The following is a 12,166-nucleotide window of genomic DNA, read 5'->3' as shown; positions in this document are numbered from 1 at the left end:
TTACTTCATTGATCCCCGTAGGGAAATTATTATATTTATTATTAAAATATCAACATAATGTTATTATAATAATTCTTTTACCTTAGATCTTTTAGTAAGAATAATTATTATGTAATTGTTGGTATTATAATATAATTTTTTTATAATTATTATTTAGAATGCTCATATTTAACTGTAAATTGTACATATTTCCTCAAATATAATAAATTCACGGAATTTAATTTAATTTATAATACTTATAATAATAATAATACTTATATTGGTTTGGTAAATAATTTTCATAGTTAGAATACAGTATTTTATAAGTAAAAAAACAGATACTACAGAATTTTATTTTAGAATTAAAACAACTTTACCATAAATAAACAACTATTATATATTATATATAAAATGAGGTCCACCTTTAGCTGCTGCTTCGTTTAAGTGGTAAATTAAGGCCTTTAGATTCGCCTTCAGGATTCATGGCAGAAATAAACTACAGTATAATAAAGATAGTTAAATAATGAAGGTGTGACGGCGACGCCCTGTCCTCCTCAGGCTCTCAGCCGTCGGTCTGGAGACGTTTGCTCTGTCCGAGCTCTTCAGCAGCATCCTGATCCCCGGCTTCTTCCTGCTGGCCTGCATCCTGCAGCTGCACTACTTCCACAAACCCTTCATGAGGATCACCGACCTGGAGAACGTCACGCCTCTACACAACAAGTAAACGCCACATCTTCCACCTTCCCACCTGGAGGTTCGGTCTGTTTCCGTCCGCGTCACCTCCATCGTCTTCCTCCAGGAGGAAGAGCAGCGAGAGGGCGGAGCTATCGGGCTCCGGGAACGTCGGGGAGAACTTCGAGGAAGAAGACCTGCTGACGAACGTCGACGAAGAATCCGAAGATGAAAGTAAAAACGCCTTCAGGTTGATGGGATGCGTTGGTTTGGCGAAGCGATCCTTCATCCTCTCCTCTTCCTCCCTCTTCCCTTCATCCAGTGGAGCCGGTGCCCAGTAAATGGGGCCTGGTGATGGACCGGCTCCTGGTTCTGTCCAGAAGGTTCTCCGACAACCTCACCAAAGTCCAGGTGTTTCTCTGGAGGCTTCTGGAGCTGCACATCCTCAAACTGGTGGCCTTTTTCTCAGTCTGGGTCGCGCTGGAAGAGGTAATTCTGACACAAACGTGTTGATTTACAAACGTTCCATCCTGACCCGGCGTCCTGTCCGCAGCCGTCGGTGATGAACCTGGTCCTGGTGGTCCTGTGGTCCCTGGCGATGCCTTACAGCCGATTCCGGCCCATGGCGTCCTGTCTGTCCACGGTGTGGGCGTGTGTCATCATTGTGTGTAAGATGCTCTACCAGCTCAGCGTGGTCAACCCGGTGGAGTACTCCAGCAACTGCAGCATGGTAAGACACGCGCGCACACGCTAGCGTGACCATCCCGCGTCTTTAAAAATCGCCCTCGGTGGTCGATGGACTCTGCGTCTGCAAATAAAAGGAATTTACGAGGTAACAGTCCTGATAGGGAACAGGAGTGTTTCCATTCCGCTCCGGTTCCGTCTCCAAACTCTTCCATAGAGGAACATTTCATCTCGAGATGGAAATTCTGCCTCGAGTGACAAATATTGATGAAAAACATGAGGAAAGCAATTGTTGTCATTTTCCTTTTTCGCTAAACGTGTTCCAGATGAACCTTTAATCTGTTTCTATGTTTAATCGGCAGTGGGACGCTTAAATAATTTAGGCATTTTCCGCACTATGAGACACACGTAACGCCTTTAATTTTCACTTATAAACCTTATAATCCAGTAGGGTTTCGTGATCGTACTAATGAACTTTTCATGAAATCAAATCTATTGAAAGTTGGAATGATTTGGAAGACTAATTTAAGTTGATAAAAATTCTGTCTAAATTTGAGAAAGAAAAAAAAATCAAGTTAATTAATGGTTATAAATGTTTGCTGAGGTGAAGTCATTGGTCAATAATTCAATTTACGTGAATGTTGTCAAAAAACGAAAGAATGTTGAAATTGTTGTTGTGATTAAGGTGATTGATTGAAGGTGCGCCTTATAGTCCAGTGCGCCTTATAGTGCAGGAAATGTTATAATTAGATGAGGGTGAATTGGATGAAGGAGTGAAACCAGTTCTCCTCTATCGGTGACAGCCTTTAATGAATGAAACCAACCTGCTGCCGGAGGAGATGATGAACTCGTCTCTGTACCAGGAGCCGGTGGATCCGGCTCGATGGTTCGGCATCAGGAAGGACGCCACCGTCCTGGGATACAGCAAGGTAAGCGTTCAAGCTCTCTGTTATTACCGATCAATCGATTGATATATCGATACACAATGACGTCCCGATTGTTCCTTTCCAGAACCATCTGATCGTGCTGATGCTGTTGGTGTTCGAAGCCACCGTGTATCGCCACCAGGCCCACCACTACCGCCAGATCCAGCGCTCCCCTCCCACCATCCCCGCTCTTTTCCCATCAGCCACCAGGGACACCCTGGACCGGGGTCTGGTCTCCTGCCTCAAGTACCTCCTCAACTACGCCTTCTACAAGTTTGGATTGGAGGTGATCTTCTTCCCTCCGGTCCTCCTCCAGAAGAGTTGCTGTTTGGATTGTAATCCTCGTAATCCCATTCCCAGATTTGCTTCCTGATGACGGTGAACGTGATTGGCCAGCGGATGAACTTCCTGGTGATCATCCACGGCTGCTGGTTAGTCGCCATCTTGGTGAGGCGGCGGCGGGCGGCCATCGCCCGGATCTGGCCCAGATACTGTCTGTTCTTGTGCATCTTCATGATCTACCAGTACCTCCTGTGTGTGGGCATCCCGCCCGCCCTCTGCATAGGTGAGTCCTGACTCCGCCCGCCTGAAGGTGCGCCGGCGCAGGCAGGGAGGGTAACTAACTGCCCTCCTGCTGTGCTGCACGTCTAGACTACCCCTGGCGGTGGAACACTCCGGTACTGATGAACTCCGCCCTCATCAAGTGGATCTATCTGCCCGACTTCTACACCGTACCCAACTCCAAAAACCTCATAGGTCAGAGTCCGTGCATTCTTTCTTGTTTCCGTAGCAACGGGATAACATCTTCATAAACAGCTGAAGAAGATGGAGAGTGATGATGATGGAGTATTACACATGTGTGAAACTCACGGCCCGCGGGCCAAATATGGCCCTCTGCATCATTTAATGTGGCCCTCCGAGAGACTTATAGGTTAGAGTGTTTAAAAATAGATATACAGTACATTATAGTTTTTTCTGCACAACTGTAATATTAGTGACTTAGATTACATTGAGTTACATTTACTTACATTTATAAGTTACATTGGGGACAGCCGTTACGCTGACGTGGCCCTCGGTGAGTGTGTGTGTGTGTGTGTGTGTGTGTGTGTGTGTGTGTGTGTGTCCACAGCCGACTTCGTGCTGCTGATGTGTGCGTCGCAGCAGTGGACGGTGTTTGCGTGCGAGCACACGGAGGAGTGGATGGTCCTGGCGGGCGAGAACACGGACGACCCCGAACCCATGGAGGACCGGCTCTTCAACCCGGCGCCCAACTTCATCAACTGCAGGAGTTACCTGGACATGGCGAAGGTCCTGGCGTTCCGTCACCTCTTCTGGTTCGTGCTGTCCGTGGTGTTCATCACCGGCGCCACCAGGATCTCCGTGTTCGGTCTGGGCTACTTGCTGGCCTGCTTCTTCTTCCTCCTGTTTGGGACCAGGCTGCTGGTCAAACCGTCCAGGACCCGCCTCGCCCTCTGGGACTGCCTCATCATCTACAACGTGGGGGTCATTATATCTAAAAACATGCTGTCGGTAAGGGCGCAGCTCGCCGTTTGATGCCACTGCATGCGTGTGTGTGTGTGTGTGTGTGTGTGAGTAAAACAGCTGATTGTGTGCGTTTCAGATCCTGGCGTGTGTGTTTGTGTCGGAGATGCAGAAGGGCTTCTGCTGGGTGATCCAGCTGTTCAGCCTCGTCTGCACTGTCAAGGGGTATTACGACCGTAAGAGCGTTCATATATCAGAAATTCAAGCTTCGCAAACGTTTTTACAGCCCGTAAATATCGTTTATCCTCGTGTTTGTGTTGTTCTGCCCCCCCCCCCCCAACAGCGAAAGCAGTGAGCCATAAGACCTGCAGCCTCCCGGTGGAGGAGGCCGGCATCATCTGGGACAGCATCTGCTTTCTGTTCCTGCTGCTGCAGAGGAGGGTCTTCCTCAGTTTCTACTTCCTGCATGTGGTGGCGGAGCTGCAGGCGTCTGCAAAGCAGGCCTCCAGGTACGACGGGATTATTATTAATGGATTAAGGGAATAAAAATGCATCTATTTCAATGCATTCTTTCACAGTCAATTATTTTATTTGTTCAGAAGCTTAAATAAAATTAGCGTGCATAGATTGCCGTTTGGCAGCTACAGCTTCTAGTTTGTGCCGTTTATTGATCCCCATACTCTTATTTTCATTAGATGTTGGGAATAACGATCATTTAAGAACAGATTATATCGCTCAACACAAATCGGATGATAAATACTGTAATTACTGATGACTGCGGCTTCGAAAACACGTTAAATGTCGATTGTCTCGTCCTCCCAGGGGCTTTGAGCTCTTCAGGGCCAGCATCGTGAAGAACATCAAGTTCCACCAACAAGCCGAGAAAAAATCTCTGTCGCAGCTCAAGAGATCGTAAGTGACGCTTTTGTGAGAAAAACTTTGAGAATTAATGTAAATTTAAAAATAATTGTAAATATTTCAGCCACTGAATTGCATATATATTTATTTTGCATTTTTGATTTTGCACCAACGGTAAAAAAAATGTCATTGGCACAAACTTTCAAGATTGTCAAAGAATCAACCCTAATAACTGATTTTTACACTGAAAGCCATCAAAATTTAAAAAAAAATTTTTTTTAATCCAAATTTTACATTTTCAGAATTTCAAAAGTCAAATTTTTAACTTTTATCTAATGCAAACACTCATTATCTGTCATATCGTTGTTTGTATTTAGTGCTGGTCAGCTAATGATAGCACGCTAACTCTAAGATTAAAAACAAACCAGAGGCATGTCCACATACTTTTGGCCATGCAGCGTATTCAGTATGAGCAAATGTTGGAAAATTAAAAAATAAATATTTCTATGCATTCATCAGCCGTTATTTTGCTTATGTCATATTCCAGCTATGTTTGTAATCATTTCTCTTTTATAATCTTTTATTTACTTTATTTACTGTATGTTCATGCAAAACTTGTATGAATGTCAATCCATCATCACACGCACAGACAAGCCGTGATGTCATCTGCTAATAGTGTCATGTTTGACGTGTTTCTGAGCTCGTTCAGTTAGCCTCCAGGTAATAGCCTGATCCCTGCTGTCGTTTCTTCTTTCTCTTCTTGTCGTCGTCTGTCAGGATGCAGAGAATTCGCTCCAAGCAGCAGAAATACAGAGACGGACCCAAAACAAGTGAAGATCCCCCCCAAAGTCAGGCTGTCGGTACGACCGACTGGTTTAATGTTTGCCACCAGAGAAGCAGTCAGTAAACCTGATCCTCATTAACTTGTGTCTACCTGCAGCCTTCAGGCTAAATGGTGTCAGTGTGTAAACACCAAACCAGGAAGTGGAGTTTTACTTAAGAATATATTTATCCACAAGAGATCTTCAGGGGAAAATTTAGATTCCACAATTATTTTGTCTCATAAAACTATTTCATTCATCTTTCCTTTTATTCATCATATATTCCTTCGGGATTGTCCGACTTCTCTTTCTTTTTTTTCGTCATTCTGCGTTCATCTGATTGCGGTCGTTGCTTCCCTTCTTTTCGTTTCCTCACAGAGACGCAGAAAGACAAGAAGAAGTCCAGAAAGAAGAAGTGGCACCAGCCGTGGTTGGACCACGCAACAGGTATGAAGCGTTCCACACGTGAGAAGAATACGATGGTGGAAAACCTCATCCTGATCATTAATAATTGTGGTGTATCCTCGCAGTGCTCCACTCAGGAGAGTACTACCTGTTTGAATCAGACAGTGAGGATGAGGAGGAGCAACAGTCTGAAGAGCAGAAGCCTCAGAAACAGACGGCCAGTCAGGTCCGACAGGACCGAGTCACAAAACACACTCACTTCTACATGTTGAAACATCGGTTTATAAAATAGGACAGAATTGTCAGCGATGCTCGAGTCACATGATTTGTTTGTTGTGTTGTTTACCCCCCCCCAGCTGGCGTACCAGGCCTGGGTGAGCAGCGTGAAGACGGCTCTGAAGGAGCGTCAGAAACGCCAGAGGCCGCTCAGGAGGACGGAGAGAAAGGGGAAGAAACGAGAAGGAAGGGCGGATTCAAAAAGGGAGCCTCTGCCCGGAGGTAAAAAATCCTCCAAACGCCATAGCAACGGTTGATGCCTGTAGCACCGTCTCCTAGTTACACATAAAATAAACATATAGTTGTTTTTTTGAAGGTGCGCCTTATAGTCCAGTGCGCCTTATAGTGCAGAAAATACTATAATTATTACAGCAGGTTCTGGAGATGATGTGTTCGAGGACCCCGTCGCCCAGGTGGAGGAGCCGGAGAAACAGGAGTCTGGTAGGTTCATTCATTACATGCTGGTGCGTTCACTGACCTGAGGAGCCAGTCCGGTATTAAAGCGCCGACGCAGAAGGAGCTGATTGGGTGACATGTCTGCAGCACACGGCGAGATGGTCCAGAGGATCTTGGATATCCTTCGCTTCCTGTGGGCCATCGTTCTCGCCATGGTGGACGGGCTGACCCTGTGGCTCAACATGCTGACTAAGCAGTACAGAGAGACGTCGACGGTCCTCTGCAACGAGCGCTTCTTCATCATACACAAGATACAGCAGGTAAATAAATACACGTCAGACGTGTTCGTGAGGTGAGAAACCGCCATTCGTGCTGAAGCCACGCGTCTGTCTCCCTCTGGCCGGTAGCATCACGCCGCAGAATCCACCGAGGATCAGATTTCCCAGGGCAGCGACAGCCCCACGCTGGAGTCGTGTCTGGAGGACGGCGACGCCGACAACTCCGCCCGGTACAGGTGAGGTGTTTGATGCCTGTCAGTCACCTGATGTGTGTGGTAGTGGTTTCATTATCAGACAAGATGATTACAGGTAGTCCTCAACTTACGAACATTCGGAGATACGAACAAACGCGTGCCGCCATATCAGACTATCGTCCTGCAGTTCTGGGTGAAATGACAAAACCGACATATAATGGAGAATGACTTAACTCAAAACGAATATACTGTACATGTATTTAATTTCATCATGTATTGTTTTTATGTCATTTTATTGTTTCTGGTCAGTCTTATGGAATATTACTTTAGTATTTAGAGTAGTAATTACATTTAAATTACCTCAAATGGAGATTATACATTTGAATTTAATAAAAAACCCCACTTACGAACAATTCAACTTACAAACAACCTCTCGGAACCAGTCGTGTTCTTATGTTGAGGACTACCTGGCTATCTAGTCCACATTCAAACTGGACCTGTTTGTGTCCGATGCCTATAGTAAATACAGTATATTTACTGAACTTTTGGTCTGCTCAGCTTTAACTCCTCCAGGTGTGTTTGAATAGGCTAATATCGCCACCCTGTGTTGTGGAGGGTGAATTACACAGGGTAATTTTTTTTTCAAGAGTCACATGATGCATTTGGGTTTGTAGGATATTTCAAATCGAGTTTTTTTGCTGGCAGTGTTACACTTCCTGCACATTAACCATTATAGGAACCTTTTAATGCTCTTGTTCTTCTATAAACTTTCTATAAACTGGTCATAGTGGGGGGAAGTTGTACACAGTGTGTTTTACATAGTTTGCATCCTCTGTCTCAGCTGCCTGGAAGTGGATAGCGGGGGCGCGACCGGACGATCCACCCCCCGGCCGAGACTCAACAGCACCACAAACCTCTTGAGTCCAGAGCCTCCGTCCAGCAGCCTGGCGCTCTCCGTCCCCTCCAGCCAGCAGCACAGACACTCCAGGACGGCCAGCGAGCTGCTGGGGGACAGGTAGACACTCGCCCTTGAAGAAAGACGATGGTCTCCGGCTCCCAGTTGTGACTCTGTCCCTCCCCCCGCGCAGGCAGTTCTTCATCGAGGAGCTGGAGCAAAGCCGGGACTTCTACGACACCCAGAGCCGCGTGCTGAAGCTGCTGTTCGCTCTGTACAACCTGCTGGCGGCCAACTCCGAGCTCGTCTGCTACTTCATCATCGTCCTGAACAACGTGGTCAGCGCCTCCGTCATATCGCTGGCGCTGCCCATCCTGGTGTTCCTCTGGGCCATGCTGTCGGTCCCCAGACCCACCAAGAGGTTCTGGATGACGGCCATCGTCTACACGGAGGTTTGACCGTTGAAACGCACGCACACAGTGACATGTTAGCTCCAGAGCGTCTGACTCTGCTGCCCTCCCTCCCCTTCCAGGTGATGGTGGTGGTAAAATACCTCTTCCAGTTTGGCTTCTTCCCCTGGAACAGCGTTTACGAGATGACCCTGAACGAGGACAAGCCCTTCTTCCCACCTCGCATCCTGGGCCTGGAGAAGACCGACAACTACATCCGATACGACCTCCTGCAGCTGCTGGCCCTGTTCTTCCACAGGTCGCTGCTCATGGTCAGTGATGACAGCCGCCAGCAGCCACCCCATATATATTTATAAATATAGATAAATATTAGATAAGTGGATTTTAAGTTACGTCTCAACACAGAGGTGTTTATTTTTGCTTTTCTGCACCCAAATGATGGTGGATTATTCTGGTTAGGCCTCGTCTTACAGGATAGGATGAGTAGAATGTTTCTACTGATGGTTGCTATAGCGACAAACACACATACAGTTGGAATCATAATTATTCAACCTCCGTGTGTGTGTGTGTGTGTGTGTCCAGCGTTATGGCTTGTGGGACCATGAGGGCCCGCTGGAGGAGCAGATCTCCTCGCCTGAAACTCCTAAAGATGAAGGAAAAGCTCAAGAAGCCGATGAAGATGGGAAGATGAAGAAAGAAGGAGGAGAAAAGGAGGAGGAGGAAGAAGAAGAAGGCGGAGCCAGCTTAACATCCAAACTGGAAACGACCGACCCGGTCAAACTGGAAAAAGTTGGTGCAAAACGTCGCTTTCTGCTTTCTCTTGAAGATTTGTTCACATGGAGACCAAAAGCTGTAACGTCGGTGTTTGTTGATGCAGGATGATGAAGATGATGCTGAACCAAGTACCAGCTCTGCTGCCGCCGCCGAACCAGCACCAGATGGATCCCAACAGGGACAGGGAACCCCAACGGAAAATCCTTCCAGCGGTCCGAGAGAAGATGAGGCAAAGGGAGAAGAAGAGGCGGCGATGATGGAGGAAGTCCCGAAGAAAAGCAGCGGCATCCGCTTCCGTAGGAAACCGAAGCCGCCCAAACAGCAACGCAGCAACGGTTTGTCTCTACGTTATTGTGTAAACTGTGAGGGGATGGGTGTGTTAGCATTTTTTAAAAAAGAAAATACTTGCAGATGAAGGTAAAGTTCCCGTGGAGGCCACAGCTGAGGATGCAGATCCCACTTCAGAACCAATGAAGAAGAAGAAGAAGAAGCAGAAAGGAAGGCGGAGGGAGGAGGCCAGCCAACGGCTGCTGTCTGTGGGGCGCAAGATCCAACATGTCCTCCTGTCCGGGTGAGGCGGCGGCAGGATAATCGATCAATAATGTGATATTTAGATATTTAGAAACATTCTTTACGATGTCCTTCCTTGTCGTCTTGCAGCGTTCAGAGCGTTTACCAGCCGGTCCAGCGGTTCTTCGGGGGTATCCTCCACGCTGAGTATCGGGCCGCCACCGACGTCTACGCGCTGATGTTCCTCACCGATGTCGTCGACTTCATCGTCATCGTCTTCGGGTTTTGGGCGTTTGGGGTGAGAGGCTGGTAGAAAGACGAGCGGTTGGGTGGAAGCTGTCGCGTTACGACTCTTTACTAGTTTCCCTTTGGGCGCCGTCCTTCAGAAACACAGTGCGGCGGCTGACATCGCCTCCACGCTATCGGAGGACCAGGTTCCCGAGGCCTTCCTGGTGATGCTGCTCATCCAGTTCAGCACCATGATCATCGACAGAGCCTTGTATCTGCGCAAAGCCGTGTTGGGAAAACTGGTCTTCCAGGTCGTGTTCCTGTCCGGTTCTGGCTTTTTACTGTCGGAACACCTCTGCTGACGTTTGTTTTCCATCCTTCACCTCCTTCCTCTCCTCCTCCTCCTGCAGGTGATCCTGGTGTTTGGAATCCACCTGTGGATGTTCTTCATCCTGCCTGCTGTCACTGAAAGGTCACCTGACACTAAAACCCACTTCAGTCAGACTATAGTTAGTTAGTTATCAACTAGTTTTTGGAATACCTAACTAACTAGGTTATAAACTAACTAGTTTTTGAACTAAGAAACCTACCAGGTTTTGGAAAAACTAGTTTTTTAAACTAACTAACTAGGTTTTAAACTAACTAGTTTTTGAACTAAATTACTAGCTAATCCACTAGATTTTGAGCAAACTAGGTTCTAAACTAACTAGGTTTTGATCTAAGTAGGTTTTAAACTAACTTGTTTTCAAACTTACTAAGTAGGTTGGGAACTAACTAGGTTTTGAATTATTATTTAACATTATTATGTTATTGTTTATTGTGTATGTTCACACTGTTTATGTTTACTCTTTATATTTGCACTTTTACACGTTTCATACTAACATAATGCTGCCACAATATGAAGGTTGTGATATCTTTGTTTATTACACCAGTGCACATACATGTTTATATTGTACATATCTGTTTATTGTATATGTTCCTGTTAGTGTTGACTTTCTGTGTAATAGGTTTGTTTTTTGCTCTTTGCACTCTGCTTTTCTTTTTTGTGCACCAATCCTGCTTTATGTGTCTTCAACTCCCCCTTGGGGACGAATAAAGTTTTTTTAATTGAATTGAACTGAATAATATTCATTCTGGTGTTCATCATCTCTCCTTCTCTCTATTCAGGAAGTTCAATCAGAACTTTGTGGCCCAGCTCTGGTACTTTGTCAAGTGTATTTACTTTGGGCTGTCGGCCTATCAGATCCGCTGTGGCTACCCCACCCGTATCCTCGGCAACTTCCTCACCAAGAAGTACAACCACCTCAACCTGTTTCTCTTCCAAGGGTATGGATGCCGAGCCGGTTGGCGGCGGTGGCTGATGGGTAGATTGAATATAACCATCGCTGAGATCGGGGCGTGTATGCTGATGTGTGTGTGTGTGTGTGTGTGTGTATAGGTTTCGTCTGGTTCCCTTCCTGGTGGAGCTTCGGGCCGTGATGGACTGGGTTTGGACCGACACCACCCTGTCTCTGTCCAACTGGATGTGTGTGGAGGACATTTATGCCAACATCTTCATCATTAAATGCAGTCGTGAGACGGAGAAGGTAGGGAGTGTACGATAACGGTGATGTGTGAGCGGATGGATGAGGACCAGATCCAAACCGCATTAAATTCCTCTTATACTTGTTTTTTTTGTCAGAAATACCCACAACCCAAAGGACAGAAGAAGAAAAAGATCGTGAAATACGGCATGGGTGGACTCATCATCTTCTTCCTCATCTGCATCATCTGGTTTCCCCTTCTCTTCATCTCATTGGTCAGATCGGTAGTGGGTGTGGTCAACCACCCCGTCGACGTCACGGTTACTGTCAAGCTCGGAGGTTACGAGGTAATCGTTGACTCTGACATGTCTCATTTAGAATCACAGCATGTAATAAATTACAATTAGATTTCATTACATAAAAAGTGTGTTTGTTGTGAAGGTGAAAAATCATTCTAGATGATAAATTATAAATACACTGTACATGATCTACAGTGTGTTTCTTCCCTGTGTCCAGCCTCTGTTCACCATGAGCGTTCAGCAGCAGTCTATCCAGCCCTTCACCGAAGCCGAATACGACCAGCTCACCAAGAAATTTGGAGACAATGCGGTTCGTATAGAGACTATATATAGTGATAATAAAGTATATATCTATCTATCTGATTTGCATGCATACAAAAAGTTTACAGGTAATGGATTTTTAATTCTGTGATTGAGAATCTTAATGTGAAAGTTCCACCGAGGAACCACAGGGATCAGTGCTTGGTCCTCCACTCTTCTCAAAATTTCCTCCTGAATTACACATTCTCTTTTCTCCGCTATGCTGATGACTCTCAACTCTATAGTGACATTAAAA

At 46.1% G+C, this 12,166-nt stretch overlaps 1 protein-coding gene across 3 annotated transcripts in view; it reads left to right on the top strand.

Moving 5' to 3' along the window:
- The window catches only part of piezo1 (piezo type mechanosensitive ion channel component 1 (Er blood group)), a 38,574-nt gene that overhangs the window by 23,101 nt on the left and 3,307 nt on the right, over positions 1-12,166 (top strand). For 2 of the 3 annotated variants that reach the window (XM_068326640.1, XM_068326639.1), the window contains exons 16-47: positions 538-699; positions 779-885; positions 974-1,140; positions 1,205-1,381; positions 2,139-2,264; positions 2,347-2,547; positions 2,622-2,826; positions 2,913-3,017; positions 3,391-3,791; positions 3,883-3,979; positions 4,087-4,252; positions 4,566-4,655; positions 5,379-5,461; positions 5,801-5,869; positions 5,953-6,053; positions 6,184-6,325; positions 6,476-6,544; positions 6,647-6,819; positions 6,907-7,013; positions 7,813-7,986; positions 8,060-8,318; positions 8,399-8,587; positions 8,859-9,065; positions 9,154-9,385; positions 9,462-9,621; positions 9,711-9,858; positions 9,947-10,099; positions 10,199-10,260; positions 10,956-11,114; positions 11,227-11,374; positions 11,470-11,658; positions 11,828-11,920. In XM_068326640.1, coding sequence (XP_068182741.1) covers positions 538-699; positions 779-885; positions 974-1,140; positions 1,205-1,381; positions 2,139-2,264; positions 2,347-2,547; positions 2,622-2,826; positions 2,913-3,017; positions 3,391-3,791; positions 3,883-3,979; positions 4,087-4,252; positions 4,566-4,655; positions 5,379-5,461; positions 5,801-5,869; positions 5,953-6,053; positions 6,184-6,325; positions 6,476-6,544; positions 6,647-6,819; positions 6,907-7,013; positions 7,813-7,986; positions 8,060-8,318; positions 8,399-8,587; positions 8,859-9,065; positions 9,154-9,385; positions 9,462-9,621; positions 9,711-9,858; positions 9,947-10,099; positions 10,199-10,260; positions 10,956-11,114; positions 11,227-11,374; positions 11,470-11,658; positions 11,828-11,920 — 4,921 coding nt within the window. The remainder of the gene's footprint in view (positions 1-537; positions 700-778; positions 886-973; positions 1,141-1,204; positions 1,382-2,138; positions 2,265-2,346; positions 2,548-2,621; positions 2,827-2,912; positions 3,018-3,390; positions 3,792-3,882; positions 3,980-4,086; positions 4,253-4,565; positions 4,656-5,378; positions 5,462-5,800; positions 5,870-5,952; positions 6,054-6,183; positions 6,326-6,475; positions 6,545-6,646; positions 6,820-6,906; positions 7,014-7,812; positions 7,987-8,059; positions 8,319-8,398; positions 8,588-8,858; positions 9,066-9,153; positions 9,386-9,461; positions 9,622-9,710; positions 9,859-9,946; positions 10,100-10,198; positions 10,261-10,955; positions 11,115-11,226; positions 11,375-11,469; positions 11,659-11,827; positions 11,921-12,166) is intronic. The other variant, XM_068326641.1, reaches the window with a different exon arrangement.

The sequence above is a fragment of the Antennarius striatus genome, chromosome 11, assembly GCF_040054535.1.
Source record: "Antennarius striatus isolate MH-2024 chromosome 11, ASM4005453v1, whole genome shotgun sequence".
Lineage (NCBI taxonomy): Eukaryota > Metazoa > Chordata > Actinopteri > Lophiiformes > Antennariidae > Antennarius > Antennarius striatus.
The sequence above is the reverse complement of the archived record's forward strand: the minus strand, read 5'-3'. Positions and strand labels throughout refer to the sequence as shown.